The following is a 14,908-nucleotide window of genomic DNA, read 5'->3' as shown; positions in this document are numbered from 1 at the left end:
ACACTTTGTTCCCTCTCCCTTCCTTCCTCCTCCCCCTCCTCTCCCACTTCTTGTAAAATTATTCATTGTAATACACGTGATTTCTAACCCTTCCTTTCAGAGTGTCCTCCTTTTCACTCATTCCAGCTCCATATTATCTGCCCATTCTTTTCCTCCTCTTTCCCCCTCCCTCAGTCTCAATTTTATTAGTAAAATAGTGGGCTTATGCAGCATTTGTGACTGAGAGATTTCAGCATAATGTCTTTCCAACTCATCCACATTGTGTGATGTTTACGTTCTAGTCTATCTGACTCTCTCCACTAGAGGGAGAAGCGATTTCATGTATTTGCACTTTGATGTGCTTTTTAGAAACAGTCAAGAATGGAGTCTTTTTCTTTCCTTTTTCTATTTGTGACAAGGGTTATAGTTATTGTTCAAAATAGTTATGAAATAAGTTTCAGATACTAAACCTTCACATGAATAGTAAGAGGAATTTAGAGATGCCCCCCCCCCAAAAAAAACCCCTTTGTTTTATTTAACTGGCTGTAGTTAGATGCCATCAGGTCCTTTGCACTCCCTGTAGGACGGGCCCTGTATGCAGAGCAGAACTGCTCCATGGAGGAGTCATGGCAGGAGCAGGTCCCAGTCCAGGAGCACACACATCTCTGTATTTCAACCTCAGCCTTTCAGCTAGTATTGAGACTAACAGAACATTCAAGAATATAAAATTGTTAGTGTATTTATTGGTTCTTTTCACACATAAGTCATTGATTAGAACATGAATATTACTTGATGAGAAGAATGAAAAACTTTTTTAAAGGAAGTAAAAGCTACCTTTACATACACAGATACTTTTAATCTGCTTTGTCTTCAAAAGTTGTCAGTGTTAGTAAATCCTTTACTACACCAGAAAATCTTACTAAATTTATGTACTGTCTACCAAGAACAATGAAAATACAGAACTCCTAAAGCTGGTTTGATGATGCTGGTTCACACCTCTTGTTTAAGAGGCTTCATATCACATTTCTTAGGACAAACAAGCTACATTATTTAAACCAACCCAGTTTGGAGACTTTAGGTACTCTTAAAATTTATTTATAAACCTGTGACATGATGTTTATAAATAAATCTTTGCACATGTATTTTATTTCTGCAGGGAAAATTCCCAGATAGAACTAATGGTATGTGTTAAAGATTCTCCAGAAAATAGTACTAATTCACTCTTGCAGTGTCAGTCAGTGTACAGTGGAAGGCCTTCCCTTGTACCCTCACACAGATGCATGTAACTTACTCTCGCTCTGAATTTTTCTCTGTCATCTAACACTACTGTATTAGGAATATCATAACTTGAAAATTTGATAGGTTAAAAAAAAAGTGATTTCCAACAGATATTTGCAGAAGGATGGGCATTCTCCTCCCGTTCGATGTGCTGCTTCTGAAAACCCTGCAGAGGGTCAGCTATGAGTTGATTCTGACTCTAGTACACAACAACAATAGATGATTGTCAAATTGTTCAATCTCAAGGGGGGGGGAAATCCCTTTGCCCCTATTAAGATGTAACAATACAGTCAGATTGTCTTCATGGGAACGTTGGTGGAGTAATTCGTAGGTAGGTAGGTTGTTAACCCACAGGTGGCACCTCTGGCCATGCAAGTCCCCAGCTGCTCTGAGGGAGAAGATGAACAGTCTGCTTCTGTACCATTCTCAGCCTCGTGAAAACCCCTTGCAGGGTCAGCTGTGAGTCTGCTCAGACTCCACGGCAGTGAGTTTTGAGGTTTTTTAATTTGAGGTTCTCTTCTAAAAATTTTCTACACCACCATTTTTTATACAGTTACAGTGTATTACAATGAGGATTTAAATATAAAGAAAATTTGTGTGTGGTTGTCAATTAACTAATAAACTCTTTAAAAAACATTTTGTACTCTGAGGTTAGTTTACATCCTGGTATGAATTTATTATTAATTATATTTCAATTATATATCAGAATATGTTTTTATATCTTTAATTCCTTTGGAGTGTGAAGGCTGGCTGTGCTAACCTCTACAAAAAAATTATCTTCGGGATCAAATATTCTGGCATTCCAACAGTTTCAAAATCTCTGAGGTAAAAGTTCTGAAAGCATCGTATAGCAAAGGAAAGGTAAGAGATGCAGCGGTCTAAACAGGGAAGAATGAAGACAGCCAAAGATGACAGCAGGCAGTCCACAGAACTAATGGACTGTGAAGACCTCAGCCTCCAGAGGTCCAAAAGAACTAGGTGGTGACCACTCATTACTACTGACCACTTTGAAAGGGATCCACCTGTGTAGAGTAGGAGAATGTAGAAATAGACTCAAAGCATAAAAAGACTGCCCTTGCTTTTCTGATAGAGATGCTGAAACTCCCCAGCTTTTAGGTGCCCTTCAGACCTGGCGCTGGACTAACCATCCAAGCCCACCCCCAACAGACATCTTTTGACCAGACAGTACAGCGCCAAAGTTCACAGCAACACTGAGGACGTGCACACTCATTAGAACAGTCAGCCATTCAGATCACTGGGCAACTTTGCCTAGGAGTAAGCTCAGAGAACAGGAGATTGGAAAGACAGTGAGAAAAAGCAGCACAGGGACAGAACAGGAAGAGTGCTATTACAGTGTAGGGCCTGTAGTCAGTGTCACAGAATAATGTGTGAATTGGTGACCAGAAAAACAACTTGCTGTATAAACTCACTCGAATAACAATAAAAAGTTAAGATTCTTCTGAGTTTTAGGTGGTTTGTACTCTGTCTTACATGTACATGATGATGGAAATGACTCATAACTGACCCTTTACCAGGTATTGGGCAGTAATCACAGAAGAACAGGAGGTTCCCCTTCCCACATAGCAGCTGGTGGATACAAACCACACATTTTTGCACTGGCAGCAAAGTGATGCTTACCTGTATTGCTATTGTCATATTTATGCTTCTTTTTTTACCCTCCAGTATTTCATAAAATTAGCACTATAAAATGTTTCTGTGTTAATGCTCACTGGGCCCATTGTTTTAATTACCTGTAGCCAGAAAATACATTAAAATACAAATACAGTCCTTGAACACACCATAGGCCATAGGTTGGTAGGACGTTTTTTAGTTCTCTGAGTATACATTGCATTGAAGACAAAGTCTTGGCTAAGCTGTGATGTTATTAAAAATGTTTACAATCTTTAAATCTTCCTTTTTGTTTAGTAAATGCAGATGTTCTGTTCATTTATTGCTGCATAATAAATCACCTTCAACAATAACAATCATTTCTTTGGCTCCTGAACATACAAGTTGAGTAGTATATTTTCTACCACTGCAGACTTAGCATTAACAGCCATTTATTAGCTCAGGGTTCTATAGTACAGAAGTCAAAGGACAGAGAAGTTCTTGGCTGGTTCTTGGCTCAGAGTACCAGAAAGCCAAAATTTGCCTTGTTGCATCATAGTCTGGAGTCCAGAAAAATCTACTGAGCTTATTCAGGCTATGCACATTGTTCATTCAGTTGTTGGTTTGACAGAGGTCCTGGTATCCTTGCATTTGTTCCTTCATGGCCTTCCCTTACAGTCCTTAAAGTACAAGACGTGTGTTTCCTTGTTCCTTTTGAATGCATCAGGAGAATTGAAGTATAAGAAAGCTGTGATAGAGGACGTCTCTGAAGCAGAAAGTAAATTCTCCTTTCATGACTTTCCATTTCTTATTTTCTAACTATCGTGTGTGTGTGTGTGTGTGTGTGTGTGTGTGTGTCTATAGGAAGCTACTAGAAAGCTTTTCTGCAAAGATTGATATATAAATGAATCTGTAATGGGCTAGTTTTGTGTGAGAAGTCTTGCTAGCATGGTATGGTAGTAAAATTAGTGTGTTACAGTCTTGATATCTGAGTTCACTTCTGGATCCACTCCTAAATCATTTTGAAACCTATATTAGCAGTTTTTAAAAAACAGTGTTCTAAATTAACTACATTTACTCTACTTTTGATTCTAGGAAAAACTGGAAGAGTGCCTGAAGCAATTAAAGGAGGAGCGAGTAATAAGGCTCAACGCTGTAAAACGAGTGAACGAGGTAAATGAGAGTTTTTTCCCCGTACATTTTTTTAATTTCTTTTGATTTTATTTAAGCCACATTTGATGCACATTTTATGAAGTTCAGAATGAGAAGTTATAGGTTTCGTCATAGAGTATATACTCCGAAGATCTGTAGACCTGTTTTCCCCAATGCTTTTATGTGACTTCAAGTCTTTTTCTGTTTATGATGCTTTATTTAAAGAAACATTTGTGGATATGCAGAGTTTGGGAAATAAAAGCAAATACTGCAAATCACCAAAAAAGAAAAATGAGGGAGAAGTTCTTAGGATACACTGAACATACATTAACATAAGAGACATGATGACCTTCTCTACTGACTTAGGTAACTAGGAAAACAGCAGTAGAAAACTGCTAAGGATAGAGTGAAAGATAAATTGCACTGTAGAGATTAAGTGGGACGTAAGTGAAAGTTCTGTGCAAATATATTTCTATAAGGTAAGCTTTCAGAGAGATTTTTTTTAAGTCCTGCATTGGACTGGCATATACTCACTGAATTAATAGCACCTGATTATATAAGACAAAGGTGTATCATGAACAACATGGCCTTTCTGAGAATTAGTAAAGTTAATCTTATTAAGTGGCGTTAAATAACAAGATGACAAGTAAAATTAATGTTTTTAACAAGGAGTTGCTGAAGAACTGAATGGTGCCCAACAGCCATTAGTAACATTTTCATCAGAGATTCCATGGGAGACTCTTGATCCAAAGAGGGAATACCATTCTTCTTCATTACCATTGAGTTGGAATCAGCTCAGACCCACTCCTCCAGCAGTTTTGGAGACTGAATCACTCTAGAGAAGATTGCGTGAGAGAAAGAGATATTGTTTTTATCTCATGGACCAGCTGTTGGATTCCAATCATAAAGGAAGGTTAGTGGTATAATTTCCTAAGTGCAAAGTGTGTTTGGGTTAGCTGTGCAGCTTGTAACAGTTTGCCTAAAGGTAGAATCCAGAGCAAAATTTCAAATTCCCAGGCTCCCAATGAGTGCAGACCAGATGAGTTGTGGGATGATGTCAAAGATAACATCCATGGAGAAACCAAAAAGTCATTACAAAGACCAAAGAGAAAAAAACCCAAAATGGATGTCAGATTAGACTCTAAAAACTTGCCCTAGAGCATCGAGAAGGGAAAACATGCTGTAGTAAGAGAACTGAACAGAAGATTTCAAGGGGCAGTTCAAGAAACAAAGCAGTGTATTGTAATGGAGTATGCAGAGAGCCAGAACTAGAGAATAAACAGGGAAGAACTTACTCTGCATTTCTCAAGCTGAGAGAACTAAAAAGCCAGTTTAACCTTCGAGTCACAATATTGAAAGATGCTATAGGCAATATAATGAATGATCCAGAAAGCATCAAAGGAAGATGAAGGGAATGTACAGTATCACTGTACCAGAGATAGCTGACTGAAAAATTTCAGAAAGTACCAAATGAGCAGGAACCAGTGGAACAAAGGAGGAAGTAGAAGCTGCATTGAAGGCATTGGCAAAAATAAGGCCCCAGGAATTGATGGGATACCAATTGACTTGTCTCATTTAACAGATACAGCCCTGGATGCGCTCATCAGTCTATGCCAGGAAATTTGGAGGACAGCTGTCCAGCCAACAGATTGGAAAAGATTCGTATTTGTTCCATTCTCAAGAAAGGTGATTCAGTAGAATATGGAAACTGTTGAACAGTATCATTAATATCACCTGCAAGCAGAATATAGCTGAAGATCACTTTAAAAATGGCTAGAACAATACATAGATAGGGAACTTCCAGAAGTTCAAACTGGATTTAAAAGAGGGCATGGCACCAGGGATATTGCTGATGTCGGATCCTGGCTAAAAGAAAAGAATACCAGAAGAATGTCTGTGCTGTATTGACTATGCAAAGGCATTTGACTGTGTGGACCAAAACAAATTATGACTAACATTGATAAAAACGGGAGCCCCAGAGCTCTTAATTGTGCTCATGTGAAACCTATACCTAGACTAGGTGACTATTGTGCAAACAGAGCAAGATTCTTAACCACTGGACCAATAGGCAACATCATGATGGAGAAAAGATTGAAATTGTCAACAACTTCATCTTACTTGGATCCACAGTTAACATCCTTAGTACCAACAAGCAGGAAAACAGGAGATGTGTTGCACTGGGAAAAGTTTTTACTCATTGAGTAATGATGTCAATTTGAGGACCAAAGTGCGTCTAATTCAGGCCATAGTCTTTCTTATCACTTGCTATGCATCTGAGAGCAGGACAGTCGATAAGGATGACAGAAGAGTTGATGCCTTTGAGCTTTGGTGTTGGAAAAGAGTACTGAACATCCCATAGACTGCCAAAAGAACACACAAATACATCTTGGAGAGGATGTAGCCAGAGTGCTTTTTGAAGGTAAAGATGATGAAGCTTCACCTCACATAATTCAGGCATATTGTTAGGAGGGGGCTATTCCTTGGAGAGGGACATGATGCTCAGAAAGGTAGATGGTCAGCGAAGAAGAGGAAGACCCTCGACCGTGTGGATTGATACAGTGACTACTGCAATGTGTCAGAAAGTGTGAGGATGGTACAGGATAGGACAGGAGTCAACTTGATGGGGTCTAACTGCAACATAGACTTTCTCTGGAGCCAGCGAAGCTGAATGAACTCTTTAAAAATAATCTTTGAACCTTAAACCAAAAATTTCCCTTGAAGTCTTCTTAAAGCCAAATAATATTTTCACTTAATAAAACCATTTGCCTTGAGCATTCTTCTTCTTTTAAGGGCTATCTCTATGGGTTCAAGTTGGCAGAAGCAATGGGAAGCTTAAATAGAAATTCGGAGGACAGTAGGTTTATGTTATTGGAGAGGAACAGTTTAGAAGAACATGTGAGGACAATATCACAGCTCAAAGGATGGAATCAGCATTACTGAATTGTACCTGTATAAGCTGTTGCATTAGTTTTTGTTTTTCTGTGTAAACTCTGTGTGTGTGTGTGTAAATTCTTAATTCCAAAATAAGGGAAGTTCAAAAAGCCAAGGAGAATACTAATAATCATAGTTAATTATTTTTAGGACTTTAAAACTTTTATGTTAAATACTGTGCTCCCTGAGGTAATCTTTAATACCAGTTATTGATGTTTTGTGCCACTGAGTCGTCTACGACTCATAGCAACCCTATGTACAACAGCCGTAGCCCTGCAATATCCTATGCCAATCTCACTGTGTCTGATACACCTAACCCCATTACCCCAGTGACTGAAGCAATCCATCTCATCAAGGGTCTTACTCAAGTGCTGTCCCTCCACCCTCCCAAGCATGATATCCCTCATCAAGGACTGATCCTGCCTTGCATCATGGCCAAAGTATGTCAGACAAGCTTTAGAATACTTGCTTCCAAGGAGTAGCCCAGCTTCACCCTCTCCAGGACAAATGTGTTTGTTCTCTTAGCAGTCCATCGTATATTCAGTACTCTTCTCCAGCACTACAGCTCAAAGGCATCAGTTCTCCTATCATCCTTAGTCATTGTCCAGCTTTCTGATGCATAGCAAGTAGTTGCAAAGACCATGGCCTGTATCAGGCATACTTTAGTCTCCAGACTGACATCATTGCTCTTCTGTACTTCGGAGACGTCCCTGACAGCAGACTCTCCTGATCCAATACGTCTTTTAATTTCCTGGCTGCTGGTACCAAGAGTGTTGATTGTGGAGCCAAGCAAATAATCTGTCAACACTCCCAGTCTCTTTACTATCTGTCATGATGCTGCCCATCAACCCAGTGGTGAGAATCTTTATTTGATGTTGCACTTCAGTCCATATTGAAGGCTGCAGTCCTTGACCCTCCACAGCAAGCGCTTCACGTCCTCCTCAGTTTCAGTAAGCAAGGTTATGTCATCTGCATAACGCAAATTGATGAGTCTGCCTCCAGTCCTGATGCCACATTTCTCCTCATAGAGCCCAGCCTCCCAGATAATCTGTTCCACATATAGATTGAAAAGATAAAGAGATAGGACACATCCTTGTTGCACACCCTTCCCAATTTTGAACCATGCAGTGTTCCCTTACTCTTATCTGACAGCTGCCTCCTGGTTCAAGTGTTCTGGGATTCCCAATGTTGTGAGTGACAGGGTAATATCCATATACATACAAGGAAGTCCAGTGAACCACTATCATTCAAATATGTGTACCAACAACCAGAGCCAAAGAGGGGAAAATAGAAGATGTCTACTCAGCTTTTGCAGTCAGAGATTGATCGAACATGCAGTCAAGATGCATTAATAATAATGGGTGACTGGAATGCAAAAGTTGGGAACAGAGAAGAAAGATTAGTTGGAATACATGGACTTGGTGACAGAAATGAAGGTGGAGATAGAATGATAGAATTTTGCACAAAGACTTACTCATTGCAGATACGTTTTCTAAGAAGCACAAACATAGGCTCTACACGTGGATTTCACCAGACAGTATGCATAGGATTCAGATTGATTACATCTGTGGAAAGAATCACTGGAGAAGCTCAAAAAACTAGGTCAGGTGCTAATGGTGGAACAGACCACCAGCTACTCATATTAATATCAGTAGAATTATGTTTTGCTTAACTTTGACTCAGTATTTTATTTCCCATTTAAGAAAACTGGTGACAGATCATGGACCTAGGACTAAAACCAAGGACTATAAACTTCATTTTAAAAAAGCTTGCAAGAATGCTAGAAGTCCTAATCTACAACATAAACAGTCTTCCAAGTATCCTGAAAAACCTACAACTAGGAGAAGATAGAATAGATGAATAGCACCTTCTAAGAATCAAATCCCTATGCACATCCAAAAACTTCTCTGACGGGGTAAAAATGGAAACCACAGACTGGGAAAAAGTATTTGGTAATGACATATCAGATAAGGGACTTATATCTAGAATTTATAAAGTACTTGAGCACCACAACAAGATAAAGGTAAATAATCCAATAGAAAAATGGGCACAGGATATGAACAGACACTTCACCAAAGAAGACATTCAGATGACAAACAAACATATGAAGAAATGTTCAAAATCCCTAGCTCTAAGAGAGGTACAAATCAAAACAACTATGAGATATCTCACCCCAGTAAGAATAGCAAAATTTAACAGAACAGCAAGCAACAAATGCTGGCGAGGTTGTGGAGAAACTGGAATCCTTATTCACTGTTGGTGGGAGTGTAAAATGGTGCAACCACTGTGGAAGGTGGTATGGCGCTTTCTCAAAAAGTTGCAAATAGAGATACTATTTGACCCAGCAATTCCACTACTGGGAATATACCCCAAAGAGACCATAACTGCCACCCAAGCATATATATATATATGCACACCCAGATTTATTGCGGCTTTGTTCACAATAGCAAGGAGTTGGAAAGATCCTGAGTGCCCATCAACAAACGAATGGATAGAGAAGCACTGTGGTATATTCACACAATGGAATACTACACTGCATTGAAAAACAAGGAACTATGCAATATTATTCAAAATGGGTGACCCTGGAGGACATTATGCTGAGTGAAGTATCTCAGTCACAAAAGGACAAATACCGCATGGTGCCAGCCACTGTTGTAAAACAGGACTGACATCGGGATTGGGGGGAGACTGTGAAAGATGGGTTCAATAATGTTTACTGCATTGAAACAGATGAGGGAGAGAACTGTTTAAAAGGGATATGTGATTAGGTATTTTTGTCATGACAGGAGTCCAGAGCAAAGGCTGTATAGTGGAGTGGACCTGCAGGGAGGGATTATAAAACAATGAAAGAATTTTTCTTTTACTTTTCCAAGAGGGTAGTGTACTAGGGGGGAGGGTTGGGAGGGGAGAAAAGTGCCACAATGAATGTATGAAAATAAAATTTTAAAAAGTGAGGGAGACTTTAAAAGGATTAATGTTATAATTTGGGGGGAAAGGTTTAGGAGACATTTCTTTCAATTATATTTTGAGGTGCAAATTTAAAAAAAAAAAGAAAACTGGTGACGTAGTCATTGGGAGTTGCACTTATAACCCAGAGATGGCACCTCCTGGCTGTTCGAATCCACTGGTTGCTTCATGAGAGAAAGATGGCAGTCTCTCCCTGTGCAGTTTATAACCTCTGAAAATCTACCAAAGGGTCACCTCTGAGCTGGTTCTAATTCCATACCAGTGACTTTGACTTTTGACTAAGCAACTAACGTTCTAATGCATACTGAGGATTCCGTATGAATTTAACCTATTAGAAATAGAGCATACACTCTTGAATATTGTATCAGAAACTTTGTAAAGTGTCTTTGAGTTTTAAGCCTTATAATATGGTCTTTATCCTGCTTCCAAATATTTTGTTGTTATTATGTGCCGTCAAGTCCCTTGCAACTCATAGCGACCCTATGTACAGCAGCCCTAACCTCTGCTCTGTCCTGTGCTAATCGCACTGTCTCCAACACTCCCATCCCAATTACCCCAGTCACTGAATCAATCCACCTCATAGAGGGCCTTCCTCTCCTGCACTGTCCCTCCACTCTCCCAAGCATGATGTCCCTCTCCAAGGACCAGTCTCTCCTTACAGCATGTCCAAAATATGTTAGACGGAGCCTCAGAATCCTTGCCCCAAGGAGCAACCCGGTTTAACCCTCTCTAGGATGAATCTGGTTTTTTTTCCTAGCAGTCCATGGTACCCTCAATACTCTTCTCCAGCACCACAGCTCAAAGGCATCAATTCTCCTTCTATCCTCCCTAGTCATTGTCCAACTCTCTGATGCATAACAAGTGATTGCAGAGACCATGGCCTGTATCAGACGCACTTTAGTCTCCAGAGAGACACCATTGCTCTTCACAACTTTGGAAGGTCCCTAACAACAGACTTTTCCATCGCAATATGTCTTTTAATTTCCTGGCTGCTGATGCCAAGACTGTTGACTATGGAGCCAAGCAAACTAAAGCTGTGTACAATCTCAATCTCTTCACCATCCATCCTGATGCTGCCAGTTAGTCCAGTGGTGAGAATCTTTGTCTTCTTGACATTGAGCCTCAATCCATATTGTAGGCTGCAGTCCTTGACCCTCTGCAGCAAGTGCATCAGGTCCTCCTCAGTTTCAGCAAGCAGGGTTGTGTCATTTGCATAATGCAGATTGTTGATAGCAAGTCACGTAGAGGGGGCAGAAAGAAATCTTCACAGGCGGGAAAATCAGGACAGCTCAAGGGGCCTTAAAAGCTCCACCCACTTCACAGGAAACCAGGAAGTCTGCTTCCAAATATAGTTAGGTTTATTATAAATTAATTACCTCTTTAAGTGCTTTGATTTTGTGATATAGGAAAAAACTTGCAATTTTTTTTTGTAGAAATGAAAGGAAATCATGCCATATATTTCCATATCTTCTTTTACAGCTGGAATCTGAAAATGCCAAGTTAAGAAATATAAACTTCTCTCTGTCTGAAGCCCTTCATGCACAGTCGCTGACAAGCATGATCCTGGATGATGAAGGGGTTTTGGGCAGCATTGAGAACTCCTTTCAGAAGTTCCATGCTTTCTTGGATCTCCTTAAAGATGCTGGGTTAGTTAATTCTGCACTGTGCATTCTTCCTTCCAATATTTTTAATGATATTTTGCTGGGGAACTTGAGCTATTTTCATCATTAGCATAAACCATCCTTAGTATGTAATTATAGGTTATATACATATTTTTTATGGCAATTAATCTTTTAAAAGTGATACAAAATGTCAAATGTGCTTTGTCCGAGTAGAGAGTCCATTGCAGAGTATCCTGTAGATTAAATGCTACGTTTAACTCTTGATAAAGACTAAATTGAAGGTCATTTCAGTTGACCATGATGAGAAATATGTTGGTCTTTCCTATATTCATTCATTTTGCTTATTAATTAAATTGGAGTTAAAATTGGTTTTGCTTTCAGCATAAAAAGTGTTTTTTTAATCTGAAGGGAAGCTAAATATTGTAGGCTCTTTTGTTTTCCTGTGAGCAGTTTTACTGAAGGAGTTGGAGATGGGTAATTATTGATGGAGTAATGCCTTACAGGTGAATAGATTGATATTGTAAAAGACTTTTCCCTTTATTTTTATATTGATTTGCTTACAGAGTTTGTATACATTGTATTTCACACTATTCTTCATTCACATTGTGTTTCATACAATCTTCCCCATGCATTATGTTTTATAAAATTAATCACCATTGCGAGCTCTGGTGGCCTAGTGGCAAGAAGCTGTAACTGCAGTTTCAGAGATGCACGGTTCGAATCCACCAGATGCTCTGCTGGAGAAGGAGGAACAATCTCCTCCTGTACCAGTCAGATCTGATTTGACGGTACACACAAAAAATAATGAAATAAAAAGAAATTAAAAAAAAATTAATCACCATTGCACATTGCACAATCATCACCTTGTATTTTCAGGTAGGTCCCCACTGGATCCTTCTCATTTCCTTCACCCCCTCCCTCCACCCACCAAAGTGTACAACCCTGTGGTTTCACCCCTACCCATCCTCATCCTTCCGTGCCCACTCTTACTCCCCTTGGGTCCCCGTACATGTTTCACTAGTTATCCTTCTGTTTTTACAATAATGATCTTATACAGTATTTGTCCTTAAGAGACTGAGTTAGTTCACTTAGCATAATGCTGTCTAGTCCCTCCCAAGTTATGTGGTATTCTTCAAAAGAAAAGAACATTTTTGGAGACTAGAAGGAAGGTGATATTATGTGGAGATGGCAGTGCAGGAACCGGACCAGGCAGTTGTTGGAAGTTGATACTGCTGGTCTGTAAGTGGACAGGTAATGGGTGAGGACTTGAAGTGGGGCGGCAGTTGACACATGTTAGGAGGAAGTGGGAATGCTTAGGAGATCATTTGATTTCTGCGATCCTGGTACATCAGTATGGAAAGGTCTGAGAAAATGAGAAAGAGTGGGTTGTAGTCTGAAGGATGATACTGGCTTTTAAGATTTTAGAAGTAAGGAAATCAAAGCTATTCTTAGGTGGTTATAATAACTCTTACATCTTCCCCCTTCTCTTATCTAGACTTGGACAACTTGCTACAATGGCTGGAATAGATCAAGCAGATTTTCATTTACCAGGTCGCCCCCAGATGAATTCAACTTTTAGCAATGAACATAAAGAAGAAAGTAAGGCACCTGAAGGAGAACAATCCGAAAAAACGGTGAATTCCCAAGGACAAGTACAGAATATCCAAGTAAGTAGTAGGAAGGGAATTACTAAAGCAGGAAGAACATAACTAATGATCTGTTTCTGATAGTTCAAATGCCTTGAGTCAAAAGCCTCATTAGTATCCTTTCCAAGTCTGAGTTTAGTATTTTGAGCCCATTTTACAATTTTATATTATTGTAAATAAGAATACTGGACGTTCTTTTGAAATTTTAGAATCTAAAACAAACTATTCTCAGTGAGTAAAGAAAGATTAGAGAAAATATTCTAAGTATTAAATTTCGTAAATGTCTATTTTATTCATATTTCATCTAGGTTTCTATTTGTATGCAGTCAGCTTACAATGAAGGAACACTAATGAAGGTACAAATACTGATAATTTCTTAAAATAATAGGTAATACAGTGTAGATAATTACGGAAATGAAAGAAGTTCTGGAAATGAAAGAAGATAGCTTATTCAACTGTAGAGGTGCCTGCCACATCTTCTCTGCCTCCCTGACCCCCAAGTCCCATCTCCCAGTCTCAGGCTGTTCAGGGAACTGTCAGCTTGAGAGCATAGTCACCAAATGAAGACTGAGCTCATGTACCTGCAAGATAGAAAGGAAGCCAATTTTCTTAAATAATTCTCTTTAAGTGAGGAAGAGGGAAATAAATGGCTTTCAAAATGAAGTCTGAAAATGTGATGGGCGTAGCTTTGGATATAACTAAGTCAGGCTTGAAATCATTATCAATTTATAGGGGGGAAATGACTCTAAAACTTAGGACTTATCAGTGATAGTTTAAAATCACAGAGTAATGCTATAGTTTTGACCTCTGCTTTCTTTGCTTTTTAATAACTTGCTTTATTCATCACTAAATTTTTGTTTTCCTTCTAGTTTCAGAAAATTACAGGTGATGCTACAATTCCTTTGCCTGTCCCCTCCTTCCATGCCCCAGTTTCTGCTCAGGACACCTTCATAACTTCCAAAGACAGCTTGAATATCCCAGGTCCTGAGCAACAGCAGGAATCTTTCAAAGAATTTCTTTCTAGAGAGTGTTCTACTCCAACAGATGCCATTTCTGAAACTAGAAGTCAAAGAAAAGAAGAGTTATCCGGAAGTAGCAGCAGATCTTCAGAAAAAATGACCAAAACAGATGACTATTCAAAGAAATTCTCTAAGAAACAAAATGGACGTAGTCTGCATTTCTGTAATTCTTCTGGGAACCAGAAGAGCAAAGGAGTTGGGGGAGATGGTTAAAAGTGAGTCTGAAAAAAACACATTCCTGCCAAGGAAGAAGATGGAATAGTGGCTGTTTCATCCAAGACAGAGAAGTAAACCTGTTCAACTAGAAGAATCTGATTTTTCATGTCAAGAGAGTATCCATACTCTGTCACGCTTGACATAGGTCTGAATTTTTTTAATGTTATGTTTTTGCCTTTAAATTTTAATAAATTTTCTTATGTTTTCATTATGGTATATGGTGTTTTAAAAGTAGGATTAGAAGCCATTAGGGAAAGATTTAGCTACACTTTTTATTACAATGACATTTTGATACTCTGCACCATTCACTGAGTATTTAGTAAGGGCTTGATTCTTTATGCTTTAGCTTTCAGCAGTGAATGGAACAAAGCCACGGACTCGGGGAGCTAACCTCCTATAAGAAGGAACATCCAGAGAAGGAGAGGAAAATAAATAGAGTCTATGAAGGGGAATAGAAAATCATGTCTATAAATATTATAACTTTATCATC

At 39.0% G+C, this 14,908-nt stretch overlaps 1 protein-coding gene across 1 annotated transcript in view; it reads left to right on the top strand.

Annotated features, from left to right (window-relative positions):
* The window catches only part of CEP78 (centrosomal protein 78kDa), a 46,066-nt gene extending 31,651 nt beyond the window's left edge, over positions 1-14,415 (top strand). Inside the window, exons 12-15 of the mRNA XM_006891996.1 lie at positions 3,961-4,038; positions 11,395-11,561; positions 13,033-13,204; positions 14,053-14,415. Coding sequence (XP_006892058.1) covers positions 3,961-4,038; positions 11,395-11,561; positions 13,033-13,204; positions 14,053-14,415 — 780 coding nt within the window. The remainder of the gene's footprint in view (positions 1-3,960; positions 4,039-11,394; positions 11,562-13,032; positions 13,205-14,052) is intronic.
* The last annotated feature ends 493 nt before the right edge of the window (positions 14,416-14,908 follow it).

Source organism: Elephantulus edwardii, unplaced genomic scaffold (assembly GCF_000299155.1).
Source record: "Elephantulus edwardii isolate Elephantulus edwardi_28Jun2011 unplaced genomic scaffold, EleEdw1.0 scaffold00108, whole genome shotgun sequence".
Classification (NCBI taxonomy): Eukaryota; Metazoa; Chordata; class Mammalia; order Macroscelidea; family Macroscelididae; genus Elephantulus; species Elephantulus edwardii.
Note: the sequence above shows the minus strand (reverse complement) of the source record. Positions and strands in the feature narration are given on the sequence as shown.